Genomic DNA, 24,951 nt, shown 5'->3' with positions numbered 1-24,951 from the left:
TTACATATATATATATATATATATATATATATATATATATATATATATATATATATATATATTTATATATATATAAGCATATGGGATGCCTGTGTGTGAATGTTTGTTTGTATTAGTGTATGTGTGTGTATGTGTAAATGCGTGTGTGTGTGTAATCAATTAATCAAACTGCTTAATGAAAAATCTGAATTAGATTCATAACTTAATGATGTCATAATGCGATGCTTTAATGTGATGTGATGTGATGACGACGACGACGATGATTAACAATGATGGTGATGACGATGATGGTTGATGAAGCTGATGATGTAGATGATGATAATGATGATGACACTGATAATGATGATGACGCTGATGATGATAATGATGCTGTTGATGTTTATGATGACGAAAAAAATATTGTAGTGCATGTGTTGTTACTCGATACTTATAGAATGTCATCTGGTCACACGAAATTAAGCAGTGTGACTTTTATTTAATTTATTATATGTACTTATAAACTTTAATAAATCTCTTGATGGCCAGATGACGTGATGGAAGATGATGCAACATTCGATAATACGGTTTATGAAATATTCTTTTAAATGTAAAAAAATCATCTCTGATTAATTTTTTGAAATTGGATAAATTACACACACGCCTGCATACACACACACATTCACACACACACACGTATATATATATATATATATATACATATACACACACAATACACACAGGCATATATATGCAAACACACACACACACATACTTACACATAAACAAACAAATGTTGAATGTGCAAGCAATCTATAATGTATATACATAATTTTTACATATACACACGAGCGTTAATAAGTAAAATTTTTTTTTATAATCAGATTAGATTAATAAAGTATTTTGACATTAAACTAAACACCCGTACACACACGCGCGCACACACACACACACACGCGCACACACACATACAATGACATTGTTTGGAAATGTCATGAATGTATATAATTATTATACGCAAATATTCTTGCTGCTATTGCTAATAATAGAACAGAGATAATGGGGAAAGTGGCGTTGATGATGATGTTATTGAAGAGGAAAAAGTTGATGATAATGATGATGACGACGATGACGAAGACGATGATGATGACGATAATGGGTGATAATGATGATGAATGTTGAAAAGTATGATGATGATGATGATGATGAGGATGATTTGTGAGAAATGATATGTACTTGATAGCAAACCAAGCTGAGAAACGTAATCGTAGGTAGTAAATTGTTCTGCGCTACAGAAATGAAATACCTCCTCCATCACATTTTTTTTTCTTTCTTTCTATCCATTTATATTTGCTTTTTACGCGTGCGTTTTGATCTAATAAAGAATGTAAAGGAACGTGTGTGTGTGTGTGTGTGTGTGTGTGTGTGTGTGTGTGTGTGTGTATATGTGTTTATGCGTGTGTGTGTTTTTAGGTTTGTTTAGGTTTAGGTGTGTTTAGGTTTGTATGCTTAACTTTGTTTATTTGCTCGTGTGTGTATGTGTTTGTGAGTGTGTATGTGTTTGTATGTTTAGATGTTTGCATGTTTAAGTTTGTTTATTTGCTTGTATGTGTGTCTCTTGTGAGTGAGTTTGAGTGATTTTGGAAGTGTGAAAGTGTTAGTTTAAGTATGCGTTTGTATGTGCTTCTGTCTGCACGTTTGTTTCCGTACATAGGTTTTCGTTTATGCATTAGCTAAGCTTAACTTATTTACAAATCTCTATGAGTCTGAGGGCTATCTAAAAACTGGCTGTGTTAGTGAACTCGTAAAAACGAACAACAGTAATAACAAAAGTAATAATAATTGAGTTTATTATTATTTCTATTATACTTATTTCTTATTTTTGTGAACGTTATTCTGCGAAAAAAAGGTTTTAATGTTGATGCATGTGAGGATAACAATCATTTACTTATTCGTGTATAAATAATTTTTGCTAGATGTTCCTAATGGATGAACATTTATTAGAAGGAACACTGTGGTTTAATGGCTCTCTTGTTTATTTTGTTGGTTTAGTAATTAATTCTACAGTACTTGCATTCAGTATTTTATGATATATAAGTATATATAAATGATATTTGTCTGTGAATAGGCGTGTATGTGTGTGTGCGTGTTCGTGTAAGAGTGTGTGTGTGAATGTGTGTATGTGTTTGTGTATATATATGGGTCCTAATATTTAACTTTTTTTTAATCTATGCACATATGCAGAGCAATTAAATAACCAGAAATAAACGTACGTACGTATGTTTCAGAGATAAAATGCTCTTTGATAGAAGATTGGCTTAGCATTGCAGGCAATTGAAATGTATTTATATTTCCCAATACATGCAGCGTACAGGGTAGCATCATGTTTAACATTATTAAGTAGGTACTATACTTTTAGTACTGCTATTAGCACATTGCTGAATAGTAAAAACAATACATTAGTACAACTATCATACAATTCTATCTATTGATAGTATTCACACATTTCTAAGTACTGCACTGTACATTTATACTTTTACTAACTATCTTCTTTTTATAAATTAATTAGTACTATATTACTATGTTGTCGGCTGCTAATACATTACTAAGAATTAGATAATACAATACAATGATGCAATGTTTCACAATTCTAATACTACAATACTACTATGATACTAAAGATAGAAAAGTGTATCTTTCTTTTTTCAAAAAACAATAAATTATTGTTATAGGGAAAGTAACAGATAATGCTAACTGACTAGAATAATATTTCTCCTATTCATTACTAAGGGATCTCTTTTCATTTCAAGGGCATGGAATAACAAATAAGTGATTAATCAAAATCATGAGATAAATTTTATGCATGAGACAATGTCCATGCTGCTTGGGCATAAATCCGTTGAAATAGTCAAAATGCTGTTTGGCGAACTACGCTGAAAAGTGATTTCTATTGTCATGGCTCTATAATCTAGTTGAAATTTACTGTATGAACATTTGTAGAGTTAATTAAGCATGAAAAAAATTGCTATACATACTTATAAAGATTTAAAAAAAAATTAAAGTGAAGATTAGGAAAAAAGAGCTGCGTGATGGTTTACATATATATATATATATATATATATATATATATATATGCGTGTGTGTGTGCGTGTGCGTGTGTGTGTGCGTGTGTGTTGTTGATGTTGCAACTAAAAATAACCATAGATTTATTTATTTTTTTATAGACAGACCTTGTGTTGATGTTATATTAGTTGATGTTATTGTCTGCATGTGAATGTTATTTATATATATCACATAACGAATGGCGATGACATTATTTCAATAAACTACAGTGTATGTATTTATTCTCGCTTAAAATATTTTTTATTAATTTAATTAAATGAACTGTTGCTAATATTATTAAAACTAATTTTGAAAAAAATTATAATTGTTGTATTAATAATGGTTTAAATAATGACAATAATAATTAAAATAAAAACAAGGTTTAATACATTATTTGACTTAGAAGAACATTAATTATTTTATTCAGTATTATTATTTTATTAATTATTTTATTGTTTTAAAATTGTCTTCGCCTTTGTTTAACGTAATAAAAATAATATTATTAACAAAAAAAATAATAAAATAAAATTAAGAAACAGTGTATAACACAAATAATAAGCGGTAGTAATTTTCAGACGTTATCCGAACTAGGAAAGTAAAAAAGTAGTTACTGAATTAGCCGGGAAGAAAAAAAAATGAAGTCGGGCGTATTGCGTTGTTGTGATGTTTTGTTTATGGAGGTTGTATTGTTGTTGTTAATGTTTTTGTTGGTGTTGTTGTGATTTGATGATGATGTTGTCATTGTTAATGTTGTTGATGTTGTTGTTGTTGATGTTGTTGTTGTTGGTGTTGTTGTTGCTGTCATTGTTGATATTGACATTTTTGTTGATGTCATTGTTATTTTGTTGCCTTTGTGATTGCGATGAATTGATGTTGTGTCGGTCTTGCTTGGTGTTCTTGCATTACCAGACAAACATTCCAAGCCATGGCAATAAATAACATCAACATTTTCTGATGATGTTCGCGGTGACTGACAACAATTCTAAGCGTCTATTCAATTAAAATTTAAAAGGTTCCCATACTGAATGATGTATTTGTGTGTGTGATTTGGTGTGTGATTTGTGTGTGTGATTGGTCTGTGTATATGTGTGTGTGTTTGATGTGTGTGTGTATGGTGTATGTGTGTGTTTGATGTATGTGTGTGTGTGTTTGATGTGTGTGGTGTGTGTGTTTGATATGTGTGGTGTGTATGTGTGTGTTTGATATGTTTGTGTGTTTGGTGTATGTGTGTTTGTGTGTTTGGTGTGTCTGTGTGTGTATATAACTGAAATGCGATGATGTAATAATGTTAATGATGATATGTACCTATGATAAAAATAAATGACTGTGATTGTGATGTTATGTTTTAAAGTGATGATGCTCACATTTATGAAGAAAATAATTCTAGAAACAATGGTAGTAATGATTATAGTAATGATGTTTCTAATGATGACAATGGTAATGATTTTATAATGATGAATATGATAATGATGATGATAATGATGTTTATGATGATGATGTTGATGCCGATGACAATGATGGTGATGATGACGATGAGGGCGATGATGATGATGACGATGATGGCGATGGTGATGATGATGATGATGATGATGATACTAGTAGTGATGTTTATTGCACTTTATATGTATCTTTTAATAGATTGCATGCGTCTTTTCGCGGTATTTTGAGTTCAGATTTTACTAGTGAAGGGTTTTAAACAGTGTTAATGTTGTTACTGTTGTTGTTGCTACGGGTTTTTATGACAATTATTATTGTGTTGTTTTGTTATTTCTTATTATATTTATAATTATTTTGTTGTTATTATTATTATTTTTGTCAAACTAGATTGATATTATCGTTTATGTTATCAATCATCTTTATTTAATATAGCCAGACTGTTATTCTTCCTTTTATTTGTTATCATCATCATCATTATTATTATTGTTGTTATTATTATTATCATTTTTATGTCATTTCCAACATAGAAATTGGAAACAGTCTCGTTCACTTGGGTAGATTGTATGATTTTGAAAAAAAAGATACTAAGTCCAAGAAGGAAATTGTCTCAAAATTGACCGAATAGCTGGAGATCACCTCTGGTCTGGACGTCAAACTGCAACAAAAACTTGAAAAACTACGCGACTTTATCCCAGCACAAATTCAATTCGAGCTACTTTGGTACAATTTCTCACCAGTATGGGTATCGTCCAACCTAGATAACCTGATTGTAAGTAGAGTCAAGGCGTGGCTCGCAGTGCCAATCAATGGATGTGTAGTGCAGGTGCTCTCATTACCGAAGAAACTCGGAGGTAATAAATAGTATTATGTCACTAAGAGACACTGCATAAAAAACAAATATGAATGTTCGCAGCTATTTAAAGAATAGCAATAATGAAGAAACCCAATGCTTATGGCACGAAATCTCTTCAAACTTTGTCAAGCCGAACAGTTCTCTGACTGAAACTGGCTCATTAAAGCAGTCCCTCGAACTTCTGAATGAGACCGGAGTAAAGTCATGTCTCAACCATCCACATGAGTTGGACTTCCATCTCATGGCACGGTGCTCAAGTCAATTGGCAAACTCATTACTCCAGCACAAATAACTTGTTGGCTGAAAACTATTGATGACATGTCTTGGATGCTCTACAGATTAGCAAGGAAGTACATAATTCAACAACTGCTCACTAATTCAAATTTGTTTAAATGGGGCAAAACCAAAACTCCCTTGTATCTACTATGTAAGGTTCGCCAAACAAATAAAAATGTAGTGTCAAACTGTGTTTCAACATTGGCTCTGAAGAGATGCACAGACAGACGTGATAAAGTACTGGCGTTGATGAAAGAGGAGTTGAGGTTACAGGCTCCAAATGACTGCTGCTTATTTGCGGATTTGGAAATGAAAGGCATCCGTCCAATGTCATGCCTATTCAACACGCAACCTCCGGACCTTGCCATTATGCGGCGCAACAAGACTGAGGTACTGGAGCTGACGATATGCAATGAAACTAATCTGCTTTCATCAAAACAATACAAACGGTAAAAATATCTAAATTTAAATACATATCTAAATAATGAATATATCGACTGTTCTACAATTGTTTGTCTTGTTGCCAAATGGGTTTCTTCAATAATTTTAATTTATCGCTATTTAAATTTTCATGTCCAAGTTCTTTCAACTTTAACCTAATAAACAGTGCTATTTGCTCGTTAAATATAACTCTCACGCCCATACACTTGTCATTAGCATTGAGGATGGGTGGATCGTACATTTAATTTGATTTGAATATTTTATTCTCTTTTATTTATTTGTTTTTTAAACATTTTATTACAATTTAATCTCATTATTTGATTTTGGCTTTTGATAAATAAAGGAGTTTTTTTTTATTATTATTATTAACGTTAATTAATTTCCGAATTGTTGTTAATCATGTATTTATTGTACATTGCACTGAACGGATTCGATTCCAAGAGAGATCTCGAACGATCACTTGGAATGTGCGTGTGTGATGAGTCGAGATGTTTCACGTGCATCTTCTACCTACATACACATGTGTGCTTGTTGTTGAGGGAGGCTTTTGGAGAATATCGAGGGAGATTTGTAATAATTAATTTGAAATATTGCAATAAATAAGGAGTACTTATTTAAGTACTATTAAGTACTTATTATGTACCAAGCCCAGCCCAGTACTTATAAATATTCTAAAAATTTTTAGGAAACTGGTTGAAAGTGTACACCTCACATGGCAGATTGGTATATTAATAATTAATTAATAAATAAATTAATCAATAATAATGAAATAATAACAGTGAAATTGAGTGAATTAAATAAATGAAAGTAAAAATAAATCATCCTAACCTTCTTCAACGGGCAACTCTGTAAAAATGTAAAAAGTATTTGTAATAATAAAAATAATTATAATATTTATAATAATTATAGTCCCAACAACAGCAACAACAATAATAATTATAATAATATTTATTTAAATATTTACGTATAATTTTAAATATGCCTATAATGGTATGCCTATTCCTATTGTATAAAATTGGATGGTAATTGGTTTGCACGAGGTAGGTAGGTTCAACTACACTTCTTTCCTCTTTCTATATTCTTTCATCCTCAAACAATCAAAGATGCAACATAAAAAACCATTTGGTGAAAAAACTGGAGAAAGGTTTTTCCGGTAAATATTTTTTGGTAATATCGTTTAATAAATTAATAATGTTTTTTGAAATTAAACTATTTATTAACTTTAATTTAATTATTGAATATTGAAAGTTAAACTAAATAGAACATTTAGAAGCATACTTTAATATAGATATAATTTCCTTGAAAATTTAATTCATTCTAACTTTTATTCATTCATTCCCTCATTCACCCACTGAAGCATTCTGTTATTTAATACTTTATTCATTCATTCACTCATTCATTCATTTATTTATTCATTCATTCGCTCACTTACTCACTTACTCACTAATACTTACTCACTCACGCACACTCACTCACTCACTCACTCACTCACTCACTCACTCACTCACTCACTCACTCACTCACTCACTCACTCACTCACTCACTCACTCACTCACTCACTCACTCACTCACTCACTCACTCACTCACTCACTCACTCACTCACTCACTCACTCACTCACTCACTCACTCACTCACTCACTCACTCACTCACTCACTCACTCACTCACTCACTCACTCACTCACTCACTCACTCACTCACTCACTCATTCACTCACTCATTCGTTCACTCACTCACTCACTCACTCATTCGTTCACTCACTGTAACTCACCGTTCGGCCCATACTTTTCCTGGTTACAGCTGACCTGCTCATCATCCAAACCGGTTTCAGGGCAAGTTTGAAAGTAGGTCAGAAGTTCGTCCACGTGTTTTGTGTGGGCGTCTTCCATTTTTTCTTTCCTTCACTCACTCACTAAATCCTCGGTTTAGTAGATGTAGTGATGTGATGTGATCAGATATTTTGTTCAAATTTCCAATTTTTTTTTTAAATCCCGAAAGTGGTTTGCTTTTGTTGTTGTTTTATAGGATGTGTTGTTGTTGTTGCTGGCACTGTTGCTTGTTGTTGCTGAAGTTTTAGACTGCTGTAGCTGTTGCTAAAGAGAATAATCCTAAAGATTCCTAAAAAAAAATTATTATTCCAATTACACTTGGAAATAATAAACAAGGCGGCAAACTCAACATTATCAAACATCAAGGATCATTAAATGTGCAGTAACTTGAAACATTGAAGCCAATCAGAATAACAAATAAACTTTCATTAAGTAAGTCGGAAACGTAGCTAATAACCTGTTCTTAAAATTTTCCATCTAAATTATTCATTAACAGACAACAACAACGACGACAAATGAAACAAAAAATAACAGACACCTGACAAGAAAACACGTCCGTGAACTTTGAATACAAACACCGCATACAACAATACGCACAATTTGAATACAACAATACACACCACACAAAATAACGCAGACCGTAATGCGAACAGTCGTTTCATTTGAAAGCGCAAACACGTAAGATGATGATTCAAATAGAATGACCGACAATCAAATAACATCCCTCTTACATTTTTAAGAACATCATTGCCTCCTTCTTCATCATCACATATCAATATTATCACATCATTACCATCATCAACATCATCACCGTCATCATCACAATCATCGTCATCATCATCGCAATCCACAACAAATTCAAACTCACTTCTTTAGCAAAACTAAAGTAATCGGAAATGCTTGCTTCATCCTAATCCTTTTCATTACAATATATATCCATATACATGCAATATATCTGTAATACATTGTGAATATATATATATACTATACATATATATATATATATATATATATATATATATATATATATATATATATATACCTTTGCCGTAATATAGTAGTATATATATATATATATATATATATATATATATATATGTATATATATATATATATATATATATACGTCTGTTTATAACATGTATATGATGTAATAACCTCGCGATCCTCTGATAAGATTCTTTTGAGAAATGAGAACTCTGCTTTGGAAAAAATGCAAAATTTATGTTCAAATACGCACACACACACACGTACACATACGCACATACACATAAACACACACACACACATACAAACACATACACACACGCACATACACACGCATCACTTATGTAATAAAATCACTATTTTAAACAAATTCACAAATATTTAATGGCTGATGATCCTTTTCTTTACAGATTTGTATTCGCATGAATAAGTTAACGTAAATGTATATAATATAGACAAGAAAGAAACAATAACAAAATCATCCAAAAATATTTATAACTCTCAATAATTTACAAATTTTCCAATATTTCAAACAATGATAGCATACTAACAAAACTACCTTTATAAACGCCAGTCTCAACCAGCTAAAGACATTTAATAATTAACAATATTGTAGAATACGAATTAATCAATTTTGTAACTAAAGAATAAAACAACGTAAAACCAAAAATAAAATTAGTTATGTGCAAACAATTTAACAAATAATTGCTCTCATATTAATGATGATCAGCGTTTGTTAGATCAGTGAGTCATCGTGTTGTTGTTGTCATCGTGTTGTTGTTGCTTTTTATTGTTGAACCCAAAATAACCAGCTCAGCATTGTGTATGATTTTAAATCAAAAATAAAAACAAAAAAGTTGCAGTAACAACCAACAATACACACTAATTATAAATAATAATAATAATAACAACAACAATAATAAGAAGAAGAATATATTAAAATGGAAAGCAGAGGTCTTTAACAAAGGAAAAATTTGGAATAATGAATTGCATCTCTTGCTTTTAACACGAGGTATTTCCTTAATTATTACTATTCAATGTTGAATTGTGAGAAAGAATGGAAACCTTTTTGTTTACGAAAAATAACAATAATAATAATGACAATGAAAAGAAGAATAAGTATAATAATATGAATAATGAAAGCTTTGGGTTTTATTTTGCCTTTTTTTATTTGGGGTTTAATTTTAGTTTTAATTTTAGTTTTAATTTATTTCTATTGTGGCTTTTACCTTCACCTCTTTTACTACTGCTGCTTTAGCCGCTGCCACTACCACTCCTTAATAAATATTTAAGTACAGAAGTATTATGTATGTACTTATTTCAATAAGTTGAGAATCCAAAATACTTTGATAGTTTTAGATATTTTATATCCAGTTTATTCTTTGTTTTTTAATCTCAACTGTTTTAGAAAAAGTACTTCAATTAATTAATGTATGCGTGTGTGTTTGCGTGCATGTATGTATGTATGTATGTATGTATGTATGTATGTATGTATGTATGTATGTATGTATGTATGTATGTATGTATGTATGTATGTATGTATGTATGTATGTATGTATGTATGTATGTATGTATGTATGTATGTATGTATGTATGTATGTATGTATGTATGTATGTATGTATGTATGTATGTATGTATGTATGTATGTATGTATGTATGTATGTATGTATGTATGTCTGAATGTTAGTATTTATGTATAAATGTATGTATGTATATGTGTGTAAGTTCATATGTATTTATCTTTAATCTTTGTATATATCATTGTATGTGTGCATAGAGCAAAAAGTTCTCCCCATTTATTTATAAATTGATATGTATGTTTGTGTGCATGCAATATGAATGCATGCAATGCATGTTCTAAGAAAACAAAGCATTGATGGAAAAAGTAACATTGAGTAAGCATTCCAGTTTACAAGGTTATCGTAAGTAAAACAATTTGATATGTGTGTGTATGCATGTATATATGTAATTATGTATGTGTGTGTGTGTTGAACAAGGACCACTGGCGTTCTCCCATTCCAGAAAATTAGTAATTGACTTTACCGAGACGACACACAAAGAGAAGAACTCATACAAAATATTTTAATTCACACGAAGAGATAAAAAAGAACTCGTAGAAACTTAATAAGCCTAGGAAGGAAGTAACAATAAGTTTTATAAGGATATAAACAATACGTAAATTAACATTGGTAATAGATATATGAATTTTCGAAAGAAGCTTTTCTGTTTCAAACATAGGCACTAATTTTGTGTAACACTTAAATAAACTCAATAATCAACTGAAATTCATCGTAAGAAAGATTGAAAAATTAAATAGAAAATTATGCAACGCTGAAAATGCTGTGACTTTCATAAAGAACTATATTACAGTGCAGCTGTCTTGCGAATCAACTTGTTTGATAGATACTCAAGTGCCAAATCAGGCAATGAACGAAACACTAGTACACCAATTTTGAAGATTATTCTATTATTGATATATTGTTAACCAGTGAAGTTCATTCAAAAGCGGAGTCATGTGGTCAAATTTCAAACTCTTCAGTCTTCATTAGCCCGATTCTGAATTGACTGTATTGTAGCAATTAATTCGTCAAGCAACTATAAAAACAAGCTGTTATAACGAAATGTTATAGAAGCATAGACTACCGTTTCTAATGGAGGTTTATTCAAATAATGTCAAATTTTATATGATTTTTTTATCTGAATCACGCTCCTGATTGATAGCATTTTAATATGGTGCTTCGTTGTGAACCTATTATCGAATCAGGCGCCCAGATTCAACGTTGTTGAAGCAAAAACTAAATTAACTCCACCAATCCTTATTAAACATTGACAAATGTTTCTTGGTCCCCATTTGGAACAACTGAGTTTTAGACTGATTCAACCTCAGAGAACTACCTGACATCCACTGTCCAATTTTCGGTAAACAATTTTCCTTAGCCTCAACCTCTGCTTAGAAAAACTCCGGCCCGCCAGTTGTTATTATTAATCAGGGAATGCATGGCAGTCAAATCTATGGGAATTTATTATTTTAGCAATATCTAATTTCGAAACAAAAACAAAACAGGTCCTAAAACTGACCCTTGAAGGACACCCGTCGTAACTGATTTAACATCTGACAAAAAAGCTGTTTTCGCCATTCCTATACCATCTTCAGTGTTTGAATTGGTACGTTGTGTATGTGGCCAGATGCTCAAGTATATATATATATATATATATATATATATATATATATATATATATATATATATATATATATATATCGAACAACGAAGATGGTATAGGAATACCGAAAAAACTTTTCAATTCTATCATGCTTAAATGTTCTATTATGCTATATATATATATATATATATTTATTTATTTATTTATATCATATAACATGTATTGTAGTAGGCTAGTAGCTTTATATATGTGTAATGTAATACATAAAAATTTTCTACAGGCTTAAATAGTTTTTACATTTTATGTATAGGATGCAATTTTTTATATTTGCTGGCATGTATGTACAATTGATATGTTGAGTAATCCTGAGTGTTGTTGTGCTGATGTATGATGTATGATATACACAAAAACAGACACAGGCAAACACAAACAAACACACGCACACAAACACACACACGCACAACCTAATCATTGAAGTAATTTATTTTGTTATACTCCTCTCTCTGACGTACATTTTTAAACTTAAAAGAACGCTTCAAGCCTTCTTTTCTGATGTTTTTGTAGCAGTTTTAATGTCAGTAAGTATGGTAATAATGTAAAACCAGGAACAATTTTTATTACATAATGATTTTTGATGAATAAGAAATTAATTTTTATTATAAAAAATTTATTAACATTATATTAATATTTATGATCAATGTATTTGTAAATTTAATCAACATTGATTTGCAGAATGAGACCATTAATAAATTACATTTTGCTGTTTTAAATCAGAATAGAATTTGTTAAATTTATTTTCATTTGACATCATGTTACGTCTTTGAAAGAAAAAAAAAGATTGCTAAGTAGAGCCAGAGCTTTTAATGTTCTAAAGCAACAAAATGAACAAATATTAATAACTTGTATCTAATCTATGAATGGTTTACGTTTACACTTGAACAACGTTTCCTCCAATTTGCCAAAATAAAAAATTAAAACAACATAGCGAAACACAACAAGGGTTCAATATGATTAAAAAGTTTTTTGCCTTTGCTATACTTATGATCAGGAGCGCCTTTGAAGCAACTGGGCGAATCAGCGCTATATAAATGTTCACATTGTTATAACTATTATTTCTCTGTTGTTGAAAGGGCAAATGCATTCAATTTTCTTGATCTTCCCCTTGATGAGATTTCTTGCTAAAGTCACTGCATTCTCTTCCAACGTATTCAAAGGATGGGTCACTCTGTTGCTGAAAAATCTATTTTGACAAGTGGCATTTACTTTTTTTGTGCGTTTTCGTTCAGTTTCAAACTGTGGTTTTTCTATTGTGGGTTTTGTTGGCTATGGCGAAAAGTCTCCTCTACGAGAAATATTCTTTCTTGCTTTTAATTTATAGGTCACTTTGAATGCCGATACCTTTTCTCTTACTGAGTACATTTTTTGTTTCATCATTTTCATCATAAGTCTCAAAATTTTTAAATGTTATATCAACCGTGCGCTAGCTTTTTCTAGCTTCTTCTAGCTTTTTTAAATAGATCATACCTGACGTTGAAAATTTCTCCCACAATACAGTTTAGTAAGTAAGATTTTGATTTATGATTGATTGGCTGGTGGTTTTCTCCGTCGTAGCGTCTTTAGTTTGAATTGGGAATTCTGGGAAGAAACCGCGAAGGATTGGGACTTTGTGGAGTGGAGTAAAGCATCATTATAACTGAGGCCAACATGGGATGTAGGTTTTTGTTGTTTCTACTGTGCGCTCTGTCTTCAACTCTGCTCAAGTTTTTCTAACTTTTAAATCTGTGATTTTTCAAACTTTTTTTTATAACTGCATATTATATTATGTATATTATATTATTTATCATCTGCTTTTATTTCATTTTCTCGCGGTATTTCATTAATGTCTAATTGGTAGGTCTGTATGATTTTTCATTTTTTCATTTCGAGTAACATCTTTTATTTTTATGCTGTTGAAACTTTTTAGATTTATAGTAATTAACATTTTGCTGCCTTGTGATACGTTTATTCTGAAATTTAACTTTTTGAAATCAAGTTTCAATCAATCAATAATTTGATATAACCTTTACTAAACTTCACATAAAATCGTATATCTGTAAATAATAAAATCTAAACTCTCACACTTTCACACTCACAAAAACACGCACACACACACAGACACATACACACAGACAGGCAGACGCACACACATGTTTATTCTAAAAATAAATTTATAACTCACTTATAAGTGTGAAAAAGTAAATATGCATAAAATAGTGATATCTCAAACAATAACATTCATTTGTATACAAACACATAATGATATCATACACACACAACACACACACAACACACACTCACACAGACACACACAAACACACATATCTTCACGAGTTTATAAGCAGCCAAATATTATAAAACAAGAAATATTTATACAAAAACGTTTAAACGAATTTGTTGAATTTGCATGCTATTTGTTATGTGCCAGCCCATGTTTGTAGTTATAAGTGCTTGCGTTTTTATCTCTCTGTGGATTTATTCTTATTTATGTGCGTATGTTTGCACATATAGTTTTAAGTGTATATATTATTTATATGATTACAAACTTACACACACACACCACACACACACACGCACGCACACACATGCACGCACACACACACCACACACATACGCACAGACAGGCACACAGACAGACACACAGACACTTTTATTGGTTAATGTTATATTTATCATAAAGAAATCACAACACTTACCTCTGTTATGATTAGATATCATTTTTTTATTTTTATCTACACCGTGTATATCTATTTTGGTTTATAATTTAACATATGCTTATTTTTTTGCGTTTTTTATTTAATAATAATTGTTATTATAATTATATTTATCATTATTATTAACATAAATAATAATAATGATAACTGTTAAATTTAAATAATAATTTTCAGTTTTCATTTATTGAGAAGCGATCAATTATATTACTTTTCGTTTTTTCTTTCTATTTAATCAACTTCGTCTATAAATAACTTTTATTTCTTTTTTTAATTAATTAATTTTTTCATTTATAACAATTTTTCTTCTTTATCATCATATCATTTATCGCACAAATATTGACGGTAATTGAATATGTTATTTTATATCAAGTAAATTTGAGATATGGTCTCATTTCTTTTTTTCTTCCTGTTCTTTTTTCTTCTCTTCTTTCTCTCTTTCTCCATTTTTTTCAATTTTTCTATTCTTCTTATTTTCTTCTATCTATCTTTTGATGGCCTAGTGGTTAAGATCGCCTGGTGCTCTTTCGCAGTGTTTACAGTGACCTGGTTCGATTCGAATATGACAAAAAAATCCCCCCTCCTATCACATGCCTCGTGTGTGATGCGTCGTTGAACACACATTCACGTGCGCTGTTGGTCTGTCGTTGATTCATCTGAACCTAGGAACAGTGTGATAGACCAGACCTTCAACCAACCTTTTTAAACTCTTTTCCTTCTTCCTCTCTCTCTCTCTCTCTCTCTCTCTCTCTCTCTCTCTCTCTCTCTCTCTATCTATCTATCTTTCTTTCTCTCTCTCTTTTTTCTTTCTTTCTTCTCTCTTTTTTTCTCTCTTTTTTATATATAGATCATGGATTTACCAAATTTTCTTCGCGTTACTCGCACACACTCGCACAAGTTTACCTCATGTCGGAGTACTAATCGGTTAGAAATATACTGCTACGTCTCAACATTCTCAATTAAAATTTTCTTAATTATTCATTATAATTTATTATTTTTTTTTAGTTGAATTTAATTAGCTAGAACCTCAGCAAACTTATAAATATCTATTATCATCATTATTAATTAATATTATATTTAATTACTATTATAAATTCAAAAATTATTTTTTCAAATTACTCACAAATAACTTCAATCCAATCTAAAAAAATCCACCAAAACACAGCCACATGATATGATCTATCTAAATAGAGCGATGCATTAACAGATTTCAATCAGACTACTTCAGTGGTTGGCTGGTACTGACAAGCAGCTAAGCGAGAGATGAGATTGATGTAGAATAGAAAGGTAGTGTTGGAGTCAGATATATTTCGACATTCTATAGGTAAGTAAGTCTACTTATTGGCGTTCTTATCTCTGCCTGATGACATCGCATTGCCTATTTGTTTGTTTAACTCTACAAGAAATAATACTCAGTCGTGTTGTTTTTAATGATTCGCTGATGTTATTGATGTTTTGGTTTGAGTGATATTTTTTTATTGTTGTGAAGATGTCTGTCAATGTTTTTATTATCGTGGTTATCTTTCGAATTACTATCTTTTTTAGTTAAAACAAATTAACGGCAAAAATTTGGAATTCAAAAATTGCGTCAAATGACATCATGAAAAAAGCAATTATATGCATTTGTAAAAAAATTAATTCCTGCTATTCCTCTTAAACAATTTTCCTGATTGGAAGGCACAGAAATTAACGACGCGAAACTGCAAAACTTAATTAGATTTGATTACAACATTAGCAGAACAAACACCGAGTGCACATAAAAAGCAATAAAACACATAACAATGCACGCAACACGTGGCAACAACAACAGCAACAAACAACAGACAATTAAAGCACATCACATGCTATTGATATTGTTGTTGCAATTGTAATGTTTGAAGTGGTGTGGTCACGGTATTGTCGCATCTCTCGAAAATAGCAAGCATATTTCTAATGTACGCATAAATCTTCTTTTGTTGTACACTCGCATACATACACAAAGGTACATACATACATTTTGTAGGTGTACTTTATATACAAGTGCGTATACATAAGGTGAACATAAATAATGTAGTGTAGGTTGATTTGGTCACATCACATGTTGTTTGTTCATTGAATGAAACTGAGCAATTGTTCATTTGTATTTGTTCGTTCATTCTGTCATTCACTCATTCATTCACTCACTCAATCATTCATCCATTCATTTCTTCTTCATTTTTTGATTTACTATTATCTCCTATTAGAATTATAAAAATAATAATAATAATAACTAAATATATTATTGATAATTATTATTATAAATATGGTTATTTTTCATTAATTATTTATTAAATTATAATTATTAATATTATTATTAAAATTTGTCTTGCTTATTTCAGCAATAACTTCTCAAATCTCGGTTCTGTAACAAAACTTTCATTTTAGAATTCTCTAACAATTAAGGTTAAAATAATAATAATAACAACAGCAACAACAATAATAATAATAACAATAATAATAATAATAACAATAATAATAACCGAAATAATAATAATTAACATTTCTTTATTTTATTACATTTGAACGTGTGAAACTTCACACCGCTGATGAGTCGTAAAAAATTTTTATTAACTCTAACCGGCTAACTTTATAGTAGAAAGATTGACGGTAATAATAATAGTTATTAATAATAATAATAATAATGATAATAATAATAACAATAATATTAAAGATGATGAGAATGTTAGTAATGAGTGAAATTGAAATAACAATAAGAATAATGATGATGAAGATGATGATGCTAATATATAGAAAAATACATTACGTTCACACCTTAACTTTGTCGATTCTCAGAGCTACGTACGTTGATAACAGATCACACAGCACACTCACGCACACACAAACATATTGATATATATAGAAAAAGAGAGAGAGAGAGAGAGAGAGAGAGAGAGAAAGAGAGAGAGTCAGAGAAAAAGAAAGAGATAGCTTTAACACTTGGTATGTGCATTAATTAAGATTGACCGGTTTACAATCTGTTGTCGTAAGTGTAGTAATTGCTGTTAATGTTGGCGACGACGTGGTGATGATGATGATGTTGTGATGTGATGATAATGATCACTAGATGATGATGATGATGATGATGATGATGATGATGATGATGATGATGATGATGATGATGATGATATGAATAATGATGATGATGATGATGATATGGACGATGATATAGTGATTAGGATGAAAAAAAGGATAATGTTGGTGAGGATTGTGGCGATAAGAGGAATGTCAATAGAGTGAATAACATAATAATAACACTTATGATAAAGAAAAATACTAGTAATAATAATAATAACAACAATAATAATAATAATAATAAAGATGATTCCAATGACGACGATGATGATAATGGTAGAAGTAATAAACTTATGATAATGATGAAATCATGATAATTGCGACAGTTGTCATGCTAATGATTCTTGCCGTTATAACTTCATTCATGGAACCCAGACGGGGTCTCGAACCAGGGAGGTCAGTGCCGATCTATAGGGTCTCTTAAAGTTCAAAGGTCAGATGTGTTACAAAATCCGTAGATGTAATGAGTGTTGTTACATTCACAGCATTAAAATCGCTGGTAAAATATTGCAAAGTTTACTCTCTTTATTATTAAAAATGTAATTGTATTTTGCGCAATGAAATTATTCACATTAGTAATATAATATTATTATTGAGAATATTATTATTGTATTACTACTAGAGACACTACTACTTCTATTACTACTGCTACTACTGCTGTTACTACTTTGAATAAAAAGTAAATATTGTTAATTAACTAACACTGTGCTATTAATTAACTATATTGTCATGAAATATTTTACTATAGCATTACTACAATTACAGTAGTACTATTACATTATTACTACTGCAGAGAGTGTAGTAAATAAAATGTACTACTGGTAGAACTTCACTCGTTAAACCTTTTAATTGATGTCAACACAGTAACAACAAACGAATAATAATAACAGAATGAATAATGCTAACGAATAAAGATTGAAAGATTATAGGTGTGAAGAAATGATGATGGTGATGATGATTATGGTGATGATGATGAATATTATGAGGAATATTATGATGATTATGATTATTTCACAATTTTGATTTCGTACAACAAAGGTTAGTTAGTGGATTGTCAGATTGACTGTGATAATAATGAAAAATAATTAAATATTTTTACTACAACTACTTCTACTTTTACTACTACACTATTATTCTATTATTATTATTTTACTACTACTACTATTTTACTATTAATACTACTACTACTACTACTAATACTAATACTACTACTACTACTACTACTACTACTACTTTACTACTACTACTGCTGCTTATGTTTTTACTGCTACTACTAATGTTTCTTCTACTACCACCGCTACTTCTAATACTACTACTACTAATAATAATAATAATAATAAACAAAATAAACAAAAGAATAATGATAGAATAATAAAAAACTCATCATTGGCATTAGTTGATTTAGATGGGGATAGATAGAATGGATGGTGATCGTATAAATAGGTAGATAGATAGGTATCTGATGGAGGGAACGATAATGAGACCAATTTGAATGACAAAACGTTAATGTTATCACAACTTTGTCATATTTTAATGTTCTTTGATGTGTCTCTCTGTGTTTATGTGTTTGTGAGTGTGTCTGTGATGTATATGTGTATGTGTGGTGTCTGTGTGTGAGTGTTTTGAGTGTGTGTGTGTGTACGTGTGTGTGTGGCAATGAGCGGCGCGGATAAAATGTTGAACATTTTGAAATTTGACCAAACACTACCAATATTTTTTCTGGTGTGACCAAAATAAGGCTACCGAAATTTTTTCATTTTTTTTGGCTATCATGCAAATTTTTAAGGTAAACTTTCTACTCATCATCATCATCATTATCCTCCTCCTCCTCCTTATCATCATCATCATCATTAAACGATGTGATATGATGATAGCGATTAATATACTATAATTTTTATGATGTTCCAGCCGCGAGGATTTGTTAAGATTACAAAATGTGACGCGGGGTGTTATCACGATTACCATATTTTTGGTGGTCATCATTTTTAATCATTACTACTACTACTACCACCACTACTACTACTACTACTACTACCATTACCGTGCAGATTTTTGTCATAATTATCATTATTATTATTATTGTCATGATCTTAATCACCATCATAATTAAATTTATTATAAGTAATTAGTTGTATTTTAATTATTTCTTATATAGTGCCACTGTATCACATTATTTTTTATCAAAATCATCATCATTATTACCGTCTTCATATATATATTTTTTAAATTATAATTTGCATCTTTAAATATATATTTTTTAAATTATAATTTATTATACTGATTAATTATATTATAATTATATTTATAATTATATGTTATTGCGTTTTCGCTTCATTGCCACTCGAGCGTTTGTCGTAACGGCTGAGCAAAATGCCATTACGCCTCGGGCCATGGCGAAACGAACACATTTGAATGCTTACAATATTTTATTGTGTAGTTTTTGTTGTGACTATGTTCGTGTGTTTATGTGTGTGTATCTGTGTGTGCGCGTGTCGGTCTGTGTTGATGCCTAGGCTGTCTTTTTGTGTGTATATATGTATTTATGGGTTTTTTTGTGTCTGGTTGTATGTCTCTTTCTCTTCTACACGTATGTCATCATGAGTTTTTGTGGTTGTTTATGTTGTATTGTTGCGTGTGTGTGTGTGTGTGAGACGTGTGTTATTTGGTTACTTCTGTTGTAAAGTTTATGTTTATTATGCTAAATGTTAATTTGCACGTTAATGTGTCTGTGTTATTCTACATATAAAAACACAATTCCTACTCGGAAATTTAAAATCACTTTTTAATTTTTACATTTGTGAATGATTTTTATGTGCTTGGCATAAAGTACAAAATGGAACAAACGAATGAAAACTATTTAGAAAGAGTTTTTAAATAGAGCAACATTTGAAGAAAGCACATGACGAGATATGAAAATTAACAAAGCAAAATACGTCCAAAACTTGTCACTCAAGATGGTACTCGTTTTACTGTTCCATTTCTTAATTATTATCACTATAATTCATATTTAATTTTACATAATTATCATAATTTATTTTTTCCCATTATCATTCTTATCACCATCCTCATCATCATTCATGGCTTTCGTCATCATTATATTCATCATCATCGTCATCATTGCCACCACCACCACCACCACCACCACCACCACCACCACCATCATCATCATAACCATCACCACCATTGTCATCATCATCAGAAGAATGCCAGTACGATGAAGACAGTTAGATGTGCGGAAAAATGTTTCGATGGAAGCAATTAGCGACTGATCCAGCGTCAGCAGTGACGTAACTCTGACGTCATCTTTGACACGGATTCTTATTGGTGGTTCTCTATAATGAGGGCTGCTTTTAATGATGAGTAAGTTGGTGACGAAACTGATGACGATGACTTTGACGACGACGATGATGATGATGATGAAAATTACTGATAATGAGTAGACGATAATATTGAGATCATCATAACGGTGACGATTGTAAAAATGTTAACGCTGCTTTATGATGATGATGATGATGATGATGATGACGATAACGATGATGATAATGACGATAACGATGATGATGATGGTAACAATGATGATGGTGATGACAACTTCAAAATGAAGAAAATGATAATGTCCACTTCTACAGCCCATACAACAAATCAGGCTGCTGGATCTGGTAGTGTTGAGTTTGTTGTTGGTGCTGTGTCTGCTGGTGATAATATTGCTGAATTTGTTGTTGTTGTAGCAGTTGCTGCTGCTGCTGCTGTGGATACTGCTGTTGCTGATGTTGTTGTTTAGCCCGTTGCTTCTTGCAAACCTTCGCTATTAAATGTTATTAATTAATTAGTTGTTATTAGTTTGAATAATTTCATTTATAAATTTATATTGACATACATTTAAGATTTAACTCTAACGCTAATTTAACTCAAATTTATAGCCAAATACATTGAACTATGATGATAGTGGCCAAATTGATTACAAAAATGTTAGGTATTCATTTTGGACATCATTAACAACCGAGATTCTTCGTCGTAACTTCAATTTTGCATCTGCCAACCATTTTCTAATCCCCATTAACCATTTCACTCACGTTTGAAAAGTTCGAGAGAATGTTTCTTCACATTATCACCGATCAGTTCATCATCATCGTCGTCAAACATTTTTACTCTTGCAGATGTTTTCTGGTGTCTTGAGCCAAGACAGCATAAAGTATTAGTTTGTATATAACGTTACTAAATGTTTTTTTTAATTTATTGATAAATTTAAATAAGATAACACAAAAAAACATAAAATATATATTTATTTTGTTATAGTTAATTTCAGAAATATACAAACTCGATAAAGAAATATCTTAAAAAAAATTTAAGGAAATTTCATTGTTAAAATTTATAAATAAATAGCTAAAACTGAACCAACGTTTTAGAATTTTTCGGCTTCAGAGGTGCTGGTACTTTTTTGACGTCTTTCATGTATCTTCTATCGTCTGGCAGGTCCCTGAAGCCCCTGGCAAATGGATTGTGGTCGATCTTTAGTTGAGTGATCCGTTCGTTTTGGTAGGCTGTCACAGCAATGAATGATGTTTCCTGGAAGATGAATGTTTTATACTGTACATTGGATGCTGTTGTGAGTGCAGTTGCTAATGATGGTGAGGCGAATAATCCAGCTGCTGTATTTTGTTTCGCTGCTGTTGATGTCGCGAGAATGTTCCCGTTAGTGTTGTGGTTAAATGTAGATGAGTGTCTGCTGCTGAAGCTCTTGTCGCTCGTGTAGTTGTTGTCGCTCGTGTAGCCGTTGAGCTCTACGACGTGAATCCTCGGAATGTACTTGTGCATGGATTGCAATGGGATCTGCGATGGGAATGCAGTGAAATGTGGGATGTAAAAAATATTCCATGTGATGTGGTGTGGCATTGTAGTAAGATATTAGGTAAAATAAGATTCCTTCGTGCAGATGATGCAAAATAATGAGATGCGATGGTACATGTTGATGAGGTGTTATTTCTTAAGATTACATCCGCACGTGATATGACAACAAGGTCAATTGTTTGTTTTGCAATAATTAATACCAAGATTATTAATTTACATGTTCAATTTACTTTTACAATTTAATGAGATAATTTACTAAACATTTTGACTGATTAAATATTAAAAACAAAAACACATCACGTGTACACAATATTTCACAAAGGCTTCATAAATTCAACAAAATTCTAAAATAAATTTAAATATACAAACATTTCCGGTCTCTTCTAAAAAATTGTTGGTCAGTTTGACCTTGTTGAAGATCACTGAACCTTCCTGTTTTGACCTCTTCATCCAATGAGAGCCAAGGGAAGGAGTGTCAGGGTGTACGTAAGTTTTTCCTTGCAACCATGGCAACGAAGGGGTGGTGTAGTTGTTAGGGGGGAATAATGCTAACGAAATTGGGTGCTGGAGGTTGGGGGCTGTCCGTGGGTTATTGTTGGCCGGTGATGTCGTTGCGAATGATGTTGTTGTTCGAAGATAAGATGGATATGTCGAATGTTCATGAGGTCGTGTTTTATCTGACTGTTGTTGCGCGATTTGTGAGAAGCTGTGTCGTTGCGACGTTTGTTCACGTTGATAATGTTGTTGGTGCTGTAATTGAGGTTGATACTGTGGCTGTTGATGTTGATACTGCAAGTATTGTTGCTGCTGATATTGATAATTATCGAAATAAAATTGTTGTTGCAGTTGGTATTGTTGCTTCTGATATTGTTGCAGGTACCAATCGCTGTAAAGGCTGAAAAACTTCTTGCCCTCGTACACCCCCTCCTCTGGTTCGTCAACCAGCGTGGAGCTCCACCTTGAATTGTGGTAGCGGTAGCGGTACTGATCGACCTGGATGACGTCCAACAAGATGGCGTATTTGACGTCAGGGTCAAGGTTGTTTAAAGTTATTTTCAGAGGCGGGAACATTCTCCTAAAATTTTTAAATAAATAATTTTATTCGTTTATATAAATTACCATTTTGGTTTTAAAAGCCGTGTGCAAACTATTTATAGATTTAATACTTCAATTTGAAGATATTTGAAAATAATTTTTAGTAAAAAAACTTGATCGGCCACCAACCTTCCAGATTTTGTGATGATCATTTCCGTCCCGATGACGTCAAATTTTTTCCAAAGGTCTGCATTTTCTAAGGTAACCTTGATATCACCGATGCGATGTTTTGTGTATTTGTTGTTGTCTCGTTTGTCGTTGCAATCCATGTTCTGCTTGTTCTCAACGTTATTGTTCTCGTCATCCGTGCTGATGTCATTGTTAATGTTGTTGTCGTTAATGTGAGTGTTGTTCTTGCTGTTGATGTTGCTATTGTCAACATTCAAATCCGAGCTGTTGATGTTGTTGTAGACGTGTGTTTGGTTGTTGTTGTTGTAACTGCCAACATTGTTGTTGTTGATGATCGCGATGTTGCTTAAGTTTTGGAAGTTATTGAAGTTGCTGTTGTTGTAATTTTGAAGCACCTGGTGATTAGGATATTGTTGTTGGAGTTTTTGATTTTGTTGATGATGTTGATGATAGCAATAAGCAAAATTGTTGTTGTAACAACAGCCATTGCACTGTGGACACTTCTGATGAACGTTGCTGCTGACGTTGTGGTGGTAGCCGTAGCAGCTGTTGAAGCCTGTCGCCAACATTTTCAACCGTCCTCTTTCAACAAATAACTTCGGCTATTGTTAAATCCACTCTTAGTAATCAGTAATCGTACGATACGTTGAAAGCAAGCAAGCAGGTAAGCAAGTTTCACTAATCCATTTCAACCAAGAAACAGAACCAAGTTGAAAATAAATTATAACAAATACTGGAATGTGAAACTTTTCTAAACCTCCTAAGATTATAAACCATGCAATGGAATGAATTATAAAACTAAAAAACCAGGATTACAAATCGGTGAATCAATTCACTCAACCGTAGCAATACTACTCTCCATTGATTTCGTCGTGTGTGGCCATTTAAATAGCTTTTATCATTGGTTTCATCAATCACTCTCTTGACCATTAGGCTGTGTGTGTGTGCTTGTGTGTGTGAGTACATATATGTATATATA

The 24,951-nt window shown here is 31.4% G+C and overlaps 2 protein-coding genes across 2 annotated transcripts in view; both read right to left on the bottom strand.

The window, feature by feature from the left end:
* Positions 1-7,973, bottom strand: part of HELRODRAFT_156619 (hypothetical protein) — a gene marked incomplete at both ends in the record, with an annotated part of 29,712 nt that extends 21,739 nt beyond the window's left edge. Inside the window, 2 exons of the mRNA XM_009015435.1 lie at positions 6,914-6,931; positions 7,856-7,973. Coding sequence (XP_009013683.1) covers positions 6,914-6,931; positions 7,856-7,973 — 136 coding nt within the window. The remainder of the gene's footprint in view (positions 1-6,913; positions 6,932-7,855) is intronic.
* A 14,400-nt stretch (positions 7,974-22,373) lies between these two features.
* Positions 22,374-24,028, bottom strand: HELRODRAFT_145007 (hypothetical protein; the record flags this gene model as incomplete). Its single annotated transcript, XM_009015434.1, has 5 exons — positions 22,374-22,487; positions 22,686-22,730; positions 23,118-23,312; positions 23,691-23,823; positions 23,973-24,028. Coding segments are annotated over 5 exons (543 nt in total), but the record flags the coding sequence as incomplete, so codon positions are not given.
* Positions 24,029-24,951: the final 923 nt, after the last annotated feature.

The sequence above is a fragment of the Helobdella robusta genome, assembly GCF_000326865.2.
Source record: "Helobdella robusta unplaced genomic scaffold HELROscaffold_16, whole genome shotgun sequence".
Taxonomy (NCBI): domain Eukaryota; kingdom Metazoa; phylum Annelida; class Clitellata; order Rhynchobdellida; family Glossiphoniidae; genus Helobdella; species Helobdella robusta.
This window is presented reverse-complemented; position numbering and strand designations above follow the sequence as displayed.